At 40.8% G+C, this 19,184-nt stretch overlaps 1 protein-coding gene across 1 annotated transcript in view; it reads left to right on the top strand.

The window, feature by feature from the left end:
• LOC149449541 (cytochrome P450 3A9-like) overlaps positions 1-18,304 on the top strand; it is a 46,428-nt gene extending 28,124 nt beyond the window's left edge. Inside the window, exons 9-13 of the mRNA XM_089693116.1 lie at positions 4,927-5,002; positions 6,905-7,065; positions 12,649-12,875; positions 15,312-15,474; positions 18,066-18,304. Coding sequence (XP_089549242.1) covers positions 4,927-5,002; positions 6,905-7,065; positions 12,649-12,875; positions 15,312-15,474; positions 18,066-18,143 — 705 coding nt within the window. The 3' untranslated portion in view covers positions 18,144-18,304. The remainder of the gene's footprint in view (positions 1-4,926; positions 5,003-6,904; positions 7,066-12,648; positions 12,876-15,311; positions 15,475-18,065) is intronic.
• Positions 18,305-19,184: the final 880 nt, after the last annotated feature.

The following is a 19,184-nucleotide window of genomic DNA, read 5'->3' on the forward strand; positions in this document are numbered from 1 at the left end:
TTTTGCATTTGGCTAGGATCAGTGTCACTACTGGTAGCATGAGACAATACCTGGACCCTAGAGAGGTTGCACAGAATGTCCAACTCCTCCAGGATGGCACATCAATACGGCCATTTCCAGAAGGTTTGCTGTGTCTTCGAACACAGTCTCAAGAGCATGGAGGAGATTCCAGGAGACAGGCAGTTACTCTAGGAGAGCTGGACAGGGCTGTAGAAGGTTCTTAACCCATCAGCAGGACCGGTATCTACTCCTTTGTGCAAGGAGGAACATGATTAGCACTGCCAGAGCCCTACAAAATGACCTCCAGCAGGCCACTGGTGTGAATGTTTCTGACAAAACAATCAGAAACAGACTTCATGAAGGTGGCCTGAGGCCCAACATCCTCTAGCGGGCCCTTTGCTCACTGCCTGGCACCATGGAGCTCGATTGGCATTTGCCATTGAACACCAGAATTGGCCACCACTGGTGCCATGTGCTTTTCACAGATAAGAGCAGGTTCACCCTGAGCACATCTGACAGACATGAAAGGGTCAGGAGAAGCCATGGAGAATGTTATGCTGCCTGTAACATTGTTCAACATGACCATTTTGGTAGTGGGTCAGTGATGGTCTGGGGAGGCATATCCATGGAGGGACACGCAGACCTCTACAGGCGAGACAACGGCACCCTGACTGCCGTTAGGTATTGGGTTGAAATCCTTGGATCCATTGTTAGACCCTACACTGGTGCAGTGGGTCCTGGGTTCCTCCTGGTGCATGAAAATGCCCGGCCTCATGTGGCAAGAGTATGCAGGCAGTTCCTGGAGCATGAAGGAATTGATACCATTGAATGGCCCCCAAGCTTGCCTGACCTAAATCCAATAGAACACCACTGGGATATCATGTTTCAGTCCATCTGACGCCACCAGGTTGCACCTCAGACTGTCCAGGAGCTCAGTGATGTCCTGGTCCAGATCTGGCAGAGAATACCCCAGGGCACCATCCATCATCTTGTCAGAAGCATGCCTTGATGTTGTCAGGCATGCATACAAGCACGTAGGGGCCACACAAACTACTGAGTACCATTTTGAGTTGCTGCAATGAAATTTCAGCAGAATGGACTAGCCTGCTGCATCATTTTTTCACTTTGATTTTCGGGTGTCTTTGAATTCAGTCCTCTGTAGGTTGATAATTTTCATTTCCCTCAAACAATGGGCCATGCTTATGTTCCTAACACATTACCCAGTCCAAATCCGTATAATATCCAGCATGATATTTTTCCCCATTGAGATATTGTGTGTTTTCAAAGTGTTCCTTTAATTTTTTTGAGCAGTGTATATACAGAAAGAGCAACCTCCTGCGCTCAGGAAACAGGATCTGGCAATGGTAAACCATGGATCTTCAGCATTTACAGTGTTGGCAGAACCTTGTTTTCTTACATAAATATAATACCTGTTGATCAGTAGAACAATCATTTTTCCTCTTTCTGTAACAGACCACTGGCCAGCAAAAGTTGGCAGGTATAGTTACAGGGGGTCCCTATCTCAGCTTTTAAATGGTCAGAGCAGCTCTCAGTTGACCAGCAGGGGGCACTGACTGCAGCAGATTGGATAAAAGCACAGGAAGACCAATGCCCTACAAAACCTATAGTCACCCCATTAAAAAAAAGCCTCAGAGAAATTGTCATTATTAATGAGTGTTTATAAAATATTAACTCATACAAAATTAAAAAATGTAAGGCTTTTTTCATACACCTAAAACATTATTCAAAGTACAGAGGGCTTAACTAGTATGCAGTGCCCTCTCTGACAGGTTTTTATTGTTGTCTGTGCCCCCTCTGGGTAGATTTACTCTATTTGTTCTGGTGGCATTCAAGGTCACAGGCAGAAAATGGTGGAAAATCCAAAATGTTTTACTTGCAACAGAACAAGTAAGGAAAATCTTCCAATGAAGACACTTGCTCAGGTGATACATTTCTAATAGGACACAGACAGGTAAAATAATCTAACGGGGGTTTTAACCCTTATCTACTGTATGCAAAGCAAAAAAAATATTCAATGCAGGGTTCATTTGCTGCTGGATGTCCAAAATTGTATGTAGCATTAGAACAAAGCTGGCCTAACAGAAATACAGTGGGGCAAAAAAGTATTTAGTCAGCCACCAATTGTGCAAGTTCTCCCACTTAAAAAGATGAGAGAGGCCTGTAATTGGCATCATAGGTAGACCTCAACTATGAGAGACAAAATGTGAAAAAAAATCCAGACAATCACATTGGCTGATTTGGAAAGAATTTATTTGCAAATTATGGTGGAAAATAAGTATTTGGTCACCTACAAACAAGCAAGATATCTGGCTCTCACAGACCTGTACCTTCTTCTTTAAGAGGCTCCTCTGTCCTGCACTCATTACCTGTATCAATGGCACCTGTTTGAACTTGTTATCAGTATAAAAGACACCTGTCCACAACCTCAAACAGTCACACTCCAAACTCCCCTATGGTGAAGACCAAAGAGCTGTCGAAGGACACCAGAAACAAAATTGTAGACCTCCACCAGGCTGGGAAGACTGAATCTGCAATAGGCAAGCAGCTTGGTGTGAACAAATCAACTGTGGGAGCAATAATTAGAAAATGGAAGACATACAAGACCACTGATAATCTCCCTCGATCTGGGGCTCCACGCAAGATCTCACCCCGTGGGGTCAAAATGATCACAAGAACGGTGAGCAAATATCCCAGGACTACACAGCGGGAATGACCTGCAGAGAGCGGGGACCAACGGAGCAAAGGCTACCATCAGTAACACACTACGCCGCCAGGGACTCAGATCCTGCAGTGCCAGACGTGTCCCCCTGCTTAAGCCAGTACATATCCGGGCCCATCTGAGGTTTGCTAGAGAGCATTTGGATGATCCAGAAGAGGATTGGGAGAATGTCATGTGGTCAGATGAAACCAACATAGAACTGTTTGGTAGAAACACAACTCGTCGTGTTTGGAGGAGAGAGAATGCTGAGTTGCATCCAAAGAACACCATACCTACTGTGAAGCATGGGGGTGGCAACATCATGCTTTGGGGCTGTTTCTCCACAAAGGGACCAGGACGACTGATCCATGTACAGGACAGAATGAATGGGGCCATGTATCATGAGATTTTGAGTGCAAACCTCCATCAGCAAGGGCATTTAAGATGACACGTGGCTGGGTCTTCCAACATGACAATGATCCCAAACATACCGCCTGGGCAATGAAGGAGTGGTTTCGTAAGAAGCATTTCAAGGTCCTGGAGTGGCCTAGCCAGTCTCCAGATCTCAACCCCATAGAAAACCTTTGGAGGGAGTTGAAAGTCCGTGTTGCCCAGCGACAGCCCCAAAACATCACTGCTCTAGAGGAGATCTGCATGGAGGAATGGGCCAACATACCAGCAACAGTGCGTGCCAACCTTGTGAAGACTTACAGGAAACGTTTGACCTCTGTCATTGCCAACAAAGGATATATAACAAAGTATTGAGATGAACTTTTGATATTGACCAAATACTTATTTTCCACCATAATTTGCAAATAAATTCTTTCCAAATCAGCCAATGTGATTGTCTGGATTTGTTTTCTTATTTTGTCTCTCATAGTTGAGGTCTACCTATGATGCCAATTACAGGCCTCTCTCATCTTTTTAAGTGGGAGAACTTGTACAATTGGTGGCTGACTAAATACTTTTTTGCCCCACTGTAGGTAGTCTACAGTTTTTGACATCCTTCTAAAAATGTCCCCCGAGGTGTAAATCTTAGCATAAGCAATAGGAAAGGTCTCTGTATAGCAGCTGTGACTGGGGAACTCTTTAGTCCTAACTCTTCTTACGGCTACCGATGGGGCCAAGTTGTAACATTGGTGCACATGAAAATAGTCCCAGTTGAGCCTGCAAGCAACAATAAGGCTACTAGATGGCTGTTTGGTCAATTCCTTAAGGGCTCATTCTCTTTAGTAGTAGATAGTAAATCCCCACAGCAGCAGATTACCTATCCCAGCGATATTGAACCTTACCGTCTGGTCACACACAGCGATCAGTCTACTCACTGCTCTGCACCCAGGTGACTCTGAATAGCAGTGTGCACTCTCTGGGCTCCCTCATGGGGAAGCTGTGTCCTGTTCTGCCTGGGAAAATGCAGCTCTTTCCCCTCATCCTGGCAGTCTTCCTCTGGGAAATGTAGTTCAAAGGCTCTTAATTACACTTGAATCTCTCTTCAATGGACTACAGTTCCCACTCTTCACTTCCTGCTCAGCAGCTCCCTCCTATTGCTGATATAGTTGTTAAAGGATAAGTTCACTTTTGCAAACATGTTACATGTTACACCTATTTTTAGGGTGGAACTTGTAACATGTCCCCATAGCCGCTGCCCGCCACCCCCCATCCTCTGACAGATAGTACAGGGAGTAATCTCCTCATACTATCTGTCAGATTTGAAAACCGCTCTGCTCACATGGCTGCATCATTAATTCGTGGACTTCTGTGAATGAATGAACTGCAAGTCCCAACAGCCTTATCGGCTGTCAGCTTGTAGTTTTCAATGAACTACCACGTCACTGTGGAGCATCCTGGTAGTTCATTGAAACTTCCTGTCAACATATCTGCTTGCTTGTACATCCCATACAACAAGCAGATATTCTGACAGGTCTGCAGGGATACTTCATGGCATCAGCGATCTACTGATCGCTGGTGCAATGCTTCCCAGGCTCCTGAACACCAAAATAATAAATGCATTTTTTTTACCTGTGAAAAATGTCCGTTTTATTATTTTTGTCTAAAAGGTGAACTTATCCTTTAACCAGTTCAGCACCACAGGGCAGCAGCTGCAGAGAGCAGTGGCAGCCAGTGTTTCTCTCACTCTCCATTCTTAGCCAAGCACCTAGCTACATACAGTATTTCATAATGTCTGCTTGTTATGTTTAAATCAACAGGGTCGTGTGGACTTCCTACAGCTTATGCTGGATTCTAGAACAGAAGACATCAGTGGTGTGGACAAAGAACAAAAAGGTAAGCAGACTTTCATCATTATGTTTTCTTTTCTTTTACAAGGTGCTTAAATCTCTTAAAGTGAATAGTTATATTTTCATTTGTGGAACATTTGTATAAAAACCATTTTTAAGGTTTACAATTTTACATACTTTACATTCAATTTTGATAATACATACTTTTCATGTACAGATCTGTATTTTCAGATTTTAGTTGCTACTTTTTCAACATACCAGGAAACTTCTCTCACTCACAAGGACATTTTTCAAAAGGGTTGAAAATATCCCTGTGCAATATTTAGCATCTCTATTTATCTAAGATAAGAGTAATAAGGAATGCAGCGCTACATTCAAATCATAAAAATATGTGAATGTGGGATCCCAAAATATCAAATAAGTTAAATTAGATAAAATGTGACGGTGTTAACAATACATATCAATAAGTGCTCGTTAATAATATCATCAACACAAATAAAGTGGATAGCTCAAAACATGTGAAAAAACATATGAAAAAACCATATCCATATATATATGCATAAAACAAATTACACATATATATGATGTAATCACACGTGCCTGTTGTGAAGTGACATAACCATAATAATGGTACAAACGAAAATATATCTCAAAGTCCAAAAAATATATTATTGGTGACAAAACAGTAAACGGTGCTTCCAAATAATACTGTTAGTGACCATAGGTGAAACTCGTGCAGATTTCTGGGTGTGTACAAATCTGAGAATCCAACCACCATCTGGATTAGCCTCTCACCTCATCCCTTCGACCCTTGCGGATCAAAGAGCAGTAGTGGATCCCTCTCACGGATCCTCCAAGCACCAAAACACTCCAAAGGCAGTTTTCTCAGAATATAGTAATCCCACTCTGGCTCTTCTCCAGGAAAAGTTGTAGTATCAATCGGTCCTATAGGTGGAATACTGTACGCCGAAAGTCCTTGGTGAAGCCCCAGGAACAGCGCAGGGAAACACTTAATGTGAAATATTACAGGAGCCTTCTGCCTGAAAACCAAGCGGTGTTTACCTGTCCGATCTCCTCCTCCGATCTGTGCGGTACGATCCCCCCTCTCCGTTACAAGCTCCGACCCCCGGTGTGTGTGATCTCCAGCTCTCCCGGTGTGATCAGCGACGGCGCTCCTCCTCCTCCCGTGTCCACACACAGCAGAGATATTGAAAGCAGCAGGTCTCCCTAGTAAAACAGCACACAGTTTACACAGTAAGCACAAACAGCACACTGTTAATCATTTGTTCACCCCAGATGTTAACCCCATCCTGCCCAGTGACATTAGTACAGTGTCAGTGCTTTTTATTAGCACTGATCACTGTATTAGTGTCACGCTGCAATCTTGCAGTCCTGCTAATCATTAATCATCATTATTAGTATTAAAAAAAAAAATCTGTATAAATACACCGCCATTTGTAGATGCTATAACTTTCACGTAAATCAATTAATATACACTTACTGGGATTGTTTTTAGCAGACATGTAGCAGAATACATTTTGGCCTAAATTTATGAAGAAGTTTAATTTTTTTATTGGATATGTTTTATAGCAAAAAGTAAAAAATATTGTTTTTTGTTTTTCAAAATTGTCATCCTTTTTTGTTTTTAGCTCAAAAAATAAAAAAGCAGAGGTGATCAAATAGCACTGAAAGAAAGCTCTATTTGTGTGGGAAACAAATTCCATAATTTTCATTTATGTACAGCACTGCATGACTGCGCAATTGTCAGTTAAAGTAACACAGCGCCATATCACAAAAAATGGGCTGGTCAGGAAGGGGGTTAAATCGTCCAGAGCTGAAGTGGTCAATTATCTTCCAAAACCACTTTCAATCACCTGTCCTCCTGTAGTATGATCACAATTTAAAATATCATTGTTAGCACTACTAACCTTTGACTCCATCTTTACAGCAATGACAGATTCAGAAATAATGGCTCAATCCGTTGTTTTTATACTCGCTGGATATGAGACCACTAGTATGACACTGACCTATCTATTTCATAACCTGGCAACACACCCTGATGTACAGCTAAAACTGCAAGAGGAAGTTGACTCCTATCTTCCCAATAAGGTAAGAATCTACCTGATGATAAGCAGTTTTACATCTGTAATTTACAATAAGCAAATTAGTGTTTCTAATTCTCCTAACCTACATATCATGACTACTACATGCCTACAATCTTTATGTGAATGATAAAGCAAAGTGCATATCTGACTTTTAGTTTAGAAGTGTTTTTACTCTTTTGCTTTTATAATGTGGCACACCCAGATGAAAGTATATTTAGATTAGTAGTATAATATTCCAATAAGATCAAGGTAGGTTTATGTTGGCAGTAATCATTTCAGTGGAGCAGTTTTCTGACAATAACACAATTCCTAAAAATGAACCTGGGGTTTTCGAAGGGGGTAGGGGCAATTATATTTTCATTTTTCTACATTTTGTTATTTGGTACCTTCTCAGTTACTTCTGCAGCAGTAGATCATTTATGGTGGTAGTCTATTGTGTGCTATTATCAGCAAGCAGTAAACAGATCAAATTGATTGAAGCTGGCTCTAAATACTAAAGGGAAGTTGCATTTGTAGGCATGATCAGACCAGGGCCTTAGATAATTTTTTGCCTGGTTGTCATGCACAACTGCTCCAGATTCTGTCTTGATAAATTCCCCCCAATGTCCCCACATGAAAGGTAATACTAACTGTATGGATACTAAATGTGTGTCATAATTTTATGAAATGTTTTTAAGAGGAAAAAGAAAACTGTGAACCTGTTGCCTACCACAATGGAGTAATTTTTATCTATTAAAACATTTCATCAACTTTCTTAGGACACAGTTTACAGGTTAGAAAAAGTGCACTGCCTGCCATAAGATGCTGCCCTTAGAACCTGCTCAGTTATAGTGCGCAAACTGAACAGATACAAAGTGAGTGTGCTGCCTACCTGCCACAAGATGGTGCCCTTTGCACCTGCTCAGTAAGGTTGGCTATTATAGCGCAAAGGGCACAATTTTGCGTCAGGCAACGCACTCAATTACTTTTTTTAACCTTTACAGATCCTTCACAGGATGGTGCGCTTTAATAACCAACCTTAATGGGCAAAGGGCGCTATCTTGTTGAAGGCAGGACACTCACTGATTTTTTTGTTAACCCGGCATATAGGACAGGAGAAGTGGTACTGTGCAGAGTCCATAAATACAGAATAAGGACAGATACCAAGAATTACACACAGCATATAGAATAGGAGAGGTGGGACTGTGCAGAGTCCATACATACAGAATAAGAACAGATACCGATAACTATATCCGGCATACAGGACAGGAGAAGTGGTACTGTGCAGAATCCATATATACAGAATAAGAACAGATACCAAAACTTACACCCAGCATATAGGACAGGAGAAGTGGTACTGTGCAGAGTCCATACATACAGAATAAGAACAGATACCGAGAATTACACCCAGCATAAAGGACAGGAGAAGTGGTACTGTGCAGAGTCCATACATACAGAATAAGAACAGATACTGAGAATTACACCCAGCATAAAGTACAGGAGAAGTGGTACTGTGTAGAGTCCATACATACAGAATAAGAACAGATACTGAGAATTACACCCAGCATAAAGGACAGGAGAAGTGGTACTGTGTAGAGTCCATACATACAGAATAAGAACAGATACCGAGAATTACACCCAGCATATAGGACAGGAGAAGTGGCACTGTGTAGAGTCCATACATACAGAATAAGAACAGATACCGAGAATTACACCCCGCATATAGGACAGGAGAAGTGGCACTGTGTAGAGTCCATACATACAGAATAAGAACAGATACCGAGAATTACACCTGGCATACAGGGCTTTACCCAGAACACAAACCACTACCACATGCTTAACCACTTGCTTACCAAGCACTTTTACCCTCTTCCTGTCCAGGCCAGTTTTTAGCTTTCTGTGCTGTCTCATTTGAATGACAATTGCGCGGTCATGCAACACTGTACCCAAACAAAGTTTGTATAATTTTTTTGAGACAGATAGAGCTTTCTTTTGGTGGTATTTAATCACCGCTGTTTTTTTTTTATTTTTTGCTAAACAAACTAAAAAATAAAAAAAAAAATCTTTTTTCTTAGTTTTCTGTTATACAATTTTGTAAATAAGTAATTTTCTTCATTCACTGATGTGCGCTAATGAGGCTGCAGTGATGTGCTCTGATAGGCGGCATTGATGAGGCATCACTGGTGGGCACTGACAGGCACTGAAAGGCAGAACTCATATGGCACTGATAGGTGACACTGGTGTGCACTGATTGATATGCGGCACTGACTGGCAGCTCTGATGGACACTGATATGTGGCATTGATGTGCACTGATGGGCTCTGATATGTGTCATTGATGGGCACTGACAGGTGGCAATTATGGGCACTGAAATGCAGCACTGATGGGGCTACACTGACAATTAGGGTACAGATGACCAGTGCCCTGATGATCGGTGTAGATGTCCCCTCTGAGGATTGCCGCTTACCGGCATTTCCTATTTACATGCAATCAGCTGTGATTGGACACAGCTGATCACAAGAGAGTCTGTGTCATTGGCTCTTTACTGTGAACGATGACCGCTGTATCCCAGGGACACAGCGCACCACAGATTGCCCCCGGGAGCGCACATGCGCAGCTAGAGTGGGATCTTATCAGACAGCAATTTGTATCTAGATGTGTAAGTCCTTATGCACACTGGACGTTTTTACAGCTGCTGTTTTTGGCTTCTGGCATTTTTTTCTATAGCCAGTAAACTCTCCAGCATGTTATCCTATGTGTTCATCAGCGTTTTTTGGCAGATGCGTTTTCCGGTGGGTTTCAAGAGGAGTTTTTTAGCTGTAAAAATGCTCTAACGCTGCTAAAAGCTGAAAAATGCTAAAAGCTGAAAAACACTAAAAAAAGCGCGTCTATCTGGCATTTGTGAGCGTTTTTTGAGCCTGAAGATTTTGTGGGAGTATAACTTTGCTAAAAAACGCAAACACTGAAAAACACTTAAAAAAGATGAAAAAAAGCTAATGCAAAAATGCTACAAAACGCAAAAAAACTCACATTTGTATTGCAGCATTCTACAGCTAATGCTGCTGGCGTTTTTATAACGTCCAGTGTGCATGAGGCCTAAAAAGTATCAATCTTATCAGGCAGCAATAGGTTGTCTCTGGCCTCCTCTAGGCTGCCTGTTAATGCTCATAGGATATCTTGATGCTATCAGAAAGGCATCACAGGCATTTCCCATACAACCACAATGTGGAAACCTTATGGTGTAATTGTGCTACATGGTCCTAAGAGCTGCTACATTTAAAAACACTATTAGAAAGACAGTGGTTAGGCTCCTTATACTGAATTTTCACATCTGAAAACAGTCAGACTATGGATTCTTCACCAAAATTCATCAAATAGAATTCTGAATAAAATGCGGAATGGAAGCCTGTACATGGGAAAAGAAAAATAATTGTGTTTTTTTTTTTTTAAAGTGATTGGTCCAGAAAATTCATATTGTCACCTGTCACTACCTAGCCAGAGACATTTCACGGAGCCTGTAAGGAATGATATGGGAGCTGCTGTAGTAGGATAGAAGTCCTTTAAGTTTGGATCCCACCTCAGGTTATTTGGCAACCTCCATCTGTCAATCACTGTCATTTAAATAAAGGTATTTTTATGTGAATAAAATAGGTGGGTGAAGCTCCAGCTGAGCTGGTGGACAGCAAAAAGAGAAAAAGAATGAATTATTCTTTTGGTGAGCCAACAGTCAGAACAAGGTGGCTGCAGACAGCACTGGGGTGTGTATTGCCCTTTTGAGGGGGAGCTATTGGACTGATCACTTTGGAGGGGATAGAAGAACTGAACTATAGCCTAAATCTGGAGAACATATTTTGATAACAAAGCAGATGTTGGCTTGGGTTCCACAAAGAAGGCTAGGTGTTTTTGACCTTTTTGAATCTGAATCTTCAGATGTGCCTGTGGCGTTATAACTGGCTGAAACATATCAACTGACTTTTAATGTAGCCTTTACACTCTGGTTTGTTGAATAAAGACAAGATTTTAGAGCTACGTTGGTTGTGGAAATCAGGTTTATGGCGTTATAACTGCCACTAATTTATGAATCTTCTGTTGATTTGTATGGTAAAGTTTTGATTGCTCCTTATGGAATCCAGACTATACTAACATTATTTACAAACTGGGGAGTTACTCTTGAACATGGACATGTGTACAGTGATAGAGGGATTTGTGCTGGCTAACGAGAGAGAGCTCAGTAGTTGGACTGTATCCTGGTTTGGCCAGGCTGGGCCTTGCCTAGAATCCCCAAGGGTGTTCTATCTCACTGTTCTGTCCCGCAGAGTAATGGTATCTCTGGAGAGCCCCATGCAAAAGGATTGCAGTGGTGACATGTTGTCTGGCTCAAGGCAAAAATAAAGGCGTTAAATTCCTACATTACCCTGCTATTGCTTACCTATTTTTAAAAGTGCCAGTTCTAAAGCTGTCTTCTTGATCCTGACATCACTAGCTAGGAATGATTATGTAGGATGACAGCTCTGGTTTTTTAGGTTTTGCTGTCTGCCTGTTCTAGGTCAGTCACTCACTAGGTATCAGAGCCAGAATCAGGATGAGGGACTGGAGACTGGACCTTTAAACCCAAGTTAGAAATGGAAACTTTTGTTTATTCTCACAGGTCCATTTCAAATAGCACTCACATAGGTTTTTAGAAAGATCTGACCACAAAAATAATTTTCTCCCCACAAGATTTGTACATATACATAAAATGCAAGTATTAGCTGAATCAGTCTCACCCAGACCAGTAGACTTTTCCCCATGAAAATTTTTTTGGTTATTTTTTGACTTACTCACTATAGATTTTTTTTTGTATCCCTCTGGGTTGTCACATAGGCAAATATAGAAAGGAATGGGGAAAGACAATGATAAATTAATTTTACAGAACAAATATTTCACAGTTCTCAGTTTGGACTTGAAGCATGTTACATTGATTTATAATGTAAACAGCATGAATTTACTGCTGCCATGTAATGGAATCAACATTAAGTGCATAATGCTGGAAAATATGAGGCTGGTTTAAGATACATAAAATAAAAACAATGGGCAAAGAAAAAAGTATTTGGAAGATAAAAGTTCTGTCCATTTATTTCAGTAGATCTAATCCCAATAGCTGTTTACAGTTTTTAAATTGGCAGCTTTAATTAAAGGCATACCTTTTGATCTTGTCATGAAGGTCCATGTTCATGCATTTCCTTTTGACCTGGGGTGACAACTGCCCAGTTGTGATCTTACAATGTTACCTGTTACATGCGCCTCTGTTTTAAGAGCACAAGCAACCATGCAAGCACAAATTCCACAGGCAAAGTTAACCATTGCCACTATCAGGAAGCCAGTGCAGAGAAATGATTTGTGATTGATACTTGAGTGAGTATATGCAGACAAGAAGTTGCTAAAAAAGCCTGGATGGAATCAGCAGCACTGAGAGGCAATAAAAGCATACAAAGGTAAAAATTGCTTTTTTTGGTTGTAAATGTATATGATGAAGAGGCCTTAGCAAACTAAATGACAACATTTGGATTTACATAATGTGTGAGTTTTTTTAATTGCCTGAGTGGACTTATTTAATGTCACCCTCTTAGGCCAGTGCCACTTATGACATTCTGATGCAAATGGAATATCTGGATATGGTGATTCAGGAAACTCTCCGAATGTACCCTCCTGCAGGAAGAGTAGAGAGGGTTTCAAAGAAAACTGTTGAAATCAATGGTGTTACCATACCACAAGGAATGGTCTGTATGATCCCAGCATACGTGTTGCATAATGACCCAGAATACTGGACCGAGCCCGAGGAATTTCGGCCTGAAAGGTATAGTTAAGGATATACTGTATACTGTTCATAAATTTCCATCCTTAGTGGAATCTTACTGACCCATTTCCCTGCTTCAAAATTAAAATTAAGATGCTGGTTAAGATAGTACCCATAAGACCTATCATAGGTATAATAACCATTATACATCCTAGCCAAACAGACTACCTGAATAAACCCAGATCACATATAGTAAAAATACAAGTAGCTGCATGCTGTCAAAAAGGAATTTTACTCATTCTGCGACTCTCCCTTTGGACTGCACTTTACGGAGGTTACAATTTGGCACCATATTTGTCAGATATGTTTAACTTCTATACCAGGGGTACTGTGTTAAAGTTCATGACGGTCTGGTCAGTAACATTTTAATCCTGCAGAAGACCAAATCTCATTTCTGTTCTATGATCAGATCCTTCACATCACAGCTCTGCCACCCTCCTTTATATCACAGCCCCCTTCACATCAGTGTCTTCAGTCTCAGTTTTCTTCTTCACATCACAGACCCCCCTTCACAGCATAGATTTCCCCTTCATAATGAGTGTCCTCAGTCCCTTCTTCACATCAGTGTCCTCAGTCCCCACTTGACATCACAGTCCCCTTCACAACACAGTGCACCTTGTAATCACAGCCCCTCCTCACTTAAATTCCCCCTTATATCACAGTCTCCCTTGCAATCACAGGGACCACCTCCTCACATCACCCTCTCCCTTACATCATAGCCCCCTTTGCAACCAAAGACCCCCCTCACCTCAAAGGCCCCCTTACATCACAGTCCCCCCTTACATCACTGCTCCCCTTGTTGCAATCACAACCCCCCTCAATCTCACAGCTTCATTCCTTCCTCACATCACAGCCTCCCCCCTAAAACACAGCCCCTCTTGCAATCACAGACCCCCTTCTCATTTTACAGCTCCAGCCCCTCCTCACATCACAGTCCCCCATTAAAGCACCCCCCCCCCTGGCAATTGCAGGTCTCCCCCCTACCTTCACAGTCCTATCTTAACACAACAGTGCAGAGAGTGCAGAGAGTAATGCAGGCCTCCATAGAGGGTGGAAGCTGCCTAAACCTTTATGTTAACAAGCAAGTGATTGGTTGCTAGGATTGCCTTGCATCCTAGCAACCAATTACCAGCTAGTTAAGTTGGGCAGCTCCTGCTTCTCATGTAGATCTGCCATATCTCCTGACCTCTGCCCTGTTGTGAGCTTAAATAGCAGCAGCGGCTATAGCAGCAGATGGGCAAATATACACAGGAGAGGAGTCCAATCAGACTGCTAAGTGGTGTGGCTTCAGTCCGGACAGGACTGCCACTCAATTATTTTATAAAGTGATTCTTAAAGTATATTAATCACTAAACCGTGCCAATTGATGCTTTTAAATATTCAATATTATATCCAATCAGCTGCCACTTTAAATTACTATGTAAAACTTATTCCAAAAAATACCACTCCTATTATTAGTGATAATTAGCGGCGCATTTTTTATATATATATATATATATATATATATATATATATATATTTTTTTTTTTATTTTTTTTTTGTAATTCATTATTGATTACACTGGACTTATATTTTACTGTGTTTTGTGGGCACTATTATAACATATTTGTCACTTAATATTTGTGTAAATGCGTTTGCACATAGAGACCATCAAAAGGAATTAGTGTGACACATATAATGCTCCACTAATTATCACTAATATTAGGAGTGGTATTTTTTGGAATAAGGACTTCCACTCAACCCATGTCTGGACCGTAGTCCACCATCTAGTGACACCTATTCTATACTGTAACAAAGGTCATAATGAACAGCTAGACATTACAATGAAATTCAATAGCAGAGGAGCCCCATACAGCTACATTGAGGGTTTTGAAAACCAGGGCCTCTGCTTCAATAGCCTCCGGGAAATGACAGAATTCTATACTTGAGAGACTAACAGATTCATAGAGGCTCGGTTGACCCATATTTCCTTTTGTGCATATTCCATTTTGACCTTAAACTGGAAGAGGTGAAGCTGTTTACTTCTTAATATCAGTCCCCAGTGAAAACTTTTTAAACAATTATCTTATATGAACTTACATAATCAAAAATGTGGTCAACCAAAAACCTGCAATGGATTATGTTTACCAAATTTGTTTTTGCCCAGATTTGTTTTTTTTTTTTTTTTTTTTTTTTTTTTAGAAGTATATGTATGCAAGTAGTTTGTGATCTTATGAAAAAAAACCATGCTGGTAGTGCATAGAATAGATCTTAAACATAAACAGTAGTAATATAGTATAGTATAAAATACTGTAATGTATTACCATTTCTTGTATACCTGATCTGATACAGCTTTCCAAGCTTCTTTTAAAATATTAGTCACCCTTTTATAGCCTAAACAAAGACGACTGCAGCCCATAGTAAGTAACCATTAGGAAGTACTATCTTTTTCTACAGGTTTAGCAAGGAAAACAGAGAAAGTCATACTCCATACACATTCATTCCCTTTGGAGATGGACCACGAAACTGCATTGGAATGAGGTTTGCATTGCTAAGTATGAAAGTAGCAATAACGGCCATCCTCCAGCACTTCACATGTCGACCCTGTGAAGACACTCTGGTAAGCTAAATTTCTGCACTTGTTATAAAAAAAACTAAATCCCCCAGATTTCTTAACCATTCTCTACTCTTTCCAATACCAAAAAAGTGAATACTTTAATTGTAAGCATTCTAGCTGTGTGTTTTACTAGTGATTATTTGGAGAACATTTGTAATGTGATTTGCTATCTCTCAGAACCATTAACATACAATATTTCTTTACATTAAGCCAAACTATCGAAGAGTAAAGCTGAACACACAAGTTCAACTAAATGCATAACTGAAATACACATACTGTATGCACACCTCACAACTTTCCCGACTTGGAGGAACGGTTTCTTTGTTAGGACCAAATCCCTCTGTCCCTTGTGCAGCCTTAGTTGTCCCTCTTTTTGGTACATCTCTATACAAATATACTATTTTACTACAAAAGTGTTATCCTGCACTATATTTTTTATCCAACCTCTATATTACTGCATTTGGTAAGCCAATATCAAGGAAAAATAGAGGTGAAAAAAAATTGATGTAACCAATCATTTTCTGCATAATAGATCTTTGTGGTCCGTCGAACTGGGGCTTTGGCAGGGACATGTCCTTTGCCTACATTTGTGTTCTAAAAGCTGTCCCTCTTTATTATTTCAGAAAGTTGGGAGATATGCATATGGGATCTATTTTACCTGCAAAACTGTTAGCATTTGTGTCCACTAGTCTGGAGATTTACACAATCTTGCCACATAGCACAACCAACCAGGTGATCTAACATTTCTCTGCTCCAGATAAGCAACACAGGTCACTTTCCTGTTCCCAGTCTGTGACTGTACAGCAAGGGAGCAGCAACACACTGATGAGGTTGTCTATCTCCTGCTGTCAGTGTGTTCTTTGTCACAAATGTAGCATATGAATGCAGTGGGGCTGATTAGCCTAAAGTATGGTAATTTTCCTCCACAGTCTGCCAGCATGCTGACATCACATCATAAATGTATTTTAAATGCAATCAGAATATTAAATACATTTGTTTGTTTTTTTTTTCAATAAATACATAGCTGCATTCATTAGTATATTTTATATATTTGCCTGGATATTAGTTTTAAAGTGGCTTTAAACCTTTGAAATTAAATAATATCCTCACATAGTATGTACTTGCCTCAGTGGATAGCATTAGTTGTGGACCTGTCTGTTATCTCCTTCCTCTGCTATCTGTCAGTTTATCCCAACACCAGGCAATCCATGATGACTCTACCCCCCCAGCACACAGCAGGTAATTGACAGCTTCAGCTGGTCAGGTTTCCCTATGAGATTTTTGTAGAGGGGAGTGTGTCCTTTCTCCCCACTCAGGTCTCATATTACACTCAGCTCACTGCTGTGCAGTGTGTGACACCAGTTCCCCACCCCCCATCTCCTGATAGCTGAGAAATATTTTCTAAACTGTGTACTCTAGAAGGCTGTAGAGAAGAGAGGCCTGCATAAAAACAGGAATCACTTATGTAGGAGGATTTAATTTATCACTGTGTATCACCCTAGTCTAATCACTTCAGGGCCTATGTAAGGGTTTATTATCATTTTAAGCAACAGCATTCTGATAGTGGCAGTGGTATGAAGAAAGTAAACTTGCATTACAACAGGCAGTCTGCCACTCCACTGACTGTTCTGAAAAAGGAGATACCTCACATACTAATTATTATAAGTCTACCTGTCAAGGTCCTACCTTTTCCCAGAGGTTATGCTACTCCATGTGCTGGCATCCATCTTGGATTTATGCTGAGCATGGTGGGAAGCTTTTATGCCTTCAGGTCTCTGAGGTCCATCCCCCAGAGGGGTGTGGCTGAGTACATATAAGCCTGTGATCCGCACATGCTCTTTGCACTTGTGTCTTGTGTCTTTGTCTTGCTACAGCTCTGTGTATACGCTCGTGACTCTTCTGGTATTCTGACTCGGCTTGTGACTAGACCATTCTCTGTGTTTTCCTTCGATCTGACCCTCCGTTGCTGTACCCGGCCCGTGACCTGTGATTCTCTGTCTACTGTTCTGTACTGTTTTGTCTCGTTGTTGTTGACCCAGCTTGCCTGACTACGCTATTGTCATTCTCACCAGCTACACGCCATTGGCGGCGGCCATTACCGCAGCCGGGGTGTCTCGTGGGCCGCGACCTGGTTCCTGGCTGCGTCAAGTCCATCCCCACCATCAGGGGCCCTGGTGAAGGGCAGCCTGGGACTTAGACTCCGTGCCCTGAGGGACTTCGGTCTGTTGGTGGTGGTTGTCGTCAGCCAGTGCGTTACCCTGCCACTAGGCCTACCTGTCCGTTCCACAGCCCTGCCCTGACACTACCTCCACCATATGCATTTTTTGTATAGTGCAGTGCATATTAGATGTGTTTTGCCTGCATATTACATGTATTGACATTCATACTATGGAAAACATATCTTGTTGGAACAAGCACTAAGATGCATATAAAGTAAGTGAACACAGCCGATGAGGAAGATAAATCAAAATAATAAATTAAATTAGAAATTTGTAAATCATTCCACCCAAAATTCTTTATTGTAGAATATATTTTGTTTTCCTGGCTTTCTTCTATGGTGCTTAAACATTTGTTTCCTATTATTCTGTGTACAGGTCCCAATGGAGTTCAACACTCAAGGTTTCATGCAACCCAAGAAACCAATTATTTTGAAATTTGTATCTCGATCTTGAGAAGAGAACTCCCAAATACAGAATGTGTCCTCTAACTGTAGATTACCTTAGATTGTACACCCCTTGAGGGTTAGGGACTGATTTGAATGTATAATAAATATGTAAAGCGCTGCGTAAATTGACGGCGCTATATAAGTACCTGAAATAAATAAATAAATAAATATTGCTTTTCTTATGTTCTTAATAAAAACTACAAATAAACAGAAGCAAAACTGAAAAACCAGTATGTGATATACAGAGTGCACAGACACTTCCAAAATTACTTTTATGACATTTATTTTTCTGTCACCAGCAGCTAATTTATTTCAAGTGCTTATCACTTCTAAGTTCTCATTTTCTGGTAGAAAAGACTTTGAGAACCTGGAGCATGTCTACGCATTATTATGTGTAGAGAAGACCTTACAATGGAACAAAACAAATCCCTGTAGGCAAACTAAATACTTTACCTAGCCAGGATTTACACAAACTGTTTTTGGAGAATGAGATTTTCTCTCTTTTGTGTAGAAGTTTTTTTCACTATGTCCTTTATCAAGCCGATTTCTAAATAGAGAGGTCCAACTTTATTATAACCACCTGGGGCTATCTCACTGTTTCAATCATAAAAACTGCAGTGTATGCAACTATTTAGATGTGAATAAAACTTCGAAAATTTCTCACCAATAATAAAATTCCTATTAGAAAGGATGCCTGGAATTTATCTTTGAGCTGTCAAGCAGAGAGCCAGTCGCACCTCCAGCAAGTAAGAACTCCATGGTATACAGAAGGCCTGCAGATTGTCATAGTACAAGGAACAACATTTGTATCTGCTGACTAAAACATAAATATATATTTTCTTTGTAACCAGAGCAAAATTTTAGGTTTATTTATGTACCAATTTGCTCAATGCACTTTGCATACCAAAATGATTATCACATAATTTTCTGTGCACATATGAGGCATTTCATAATTTGTTTTTAATCCCTTTGTGCCGGAGCCTTCCCACCCTTTAAGAGTTTCAGAAGTCGGGAGGTGGGGCGGGGGTTTAGGGTCATGTGATTCGCT

Source organism: Staurois parvus, unplaced genomic scaffold (assembly GCF_062004578.1).
Source record: "Staurois parvus isolate SC_StPar_1 unplaced genomic scaffold, SC_StPar_1.0 ptg000613l, whole genome shotgun sequence".
NCBI classification, from domain to species: domain Eukaryota; kingdom Metazoa; phylum Chordata; class Amphibia; order Anura; family Ranidae; genus Staurois; species Staurois parvus.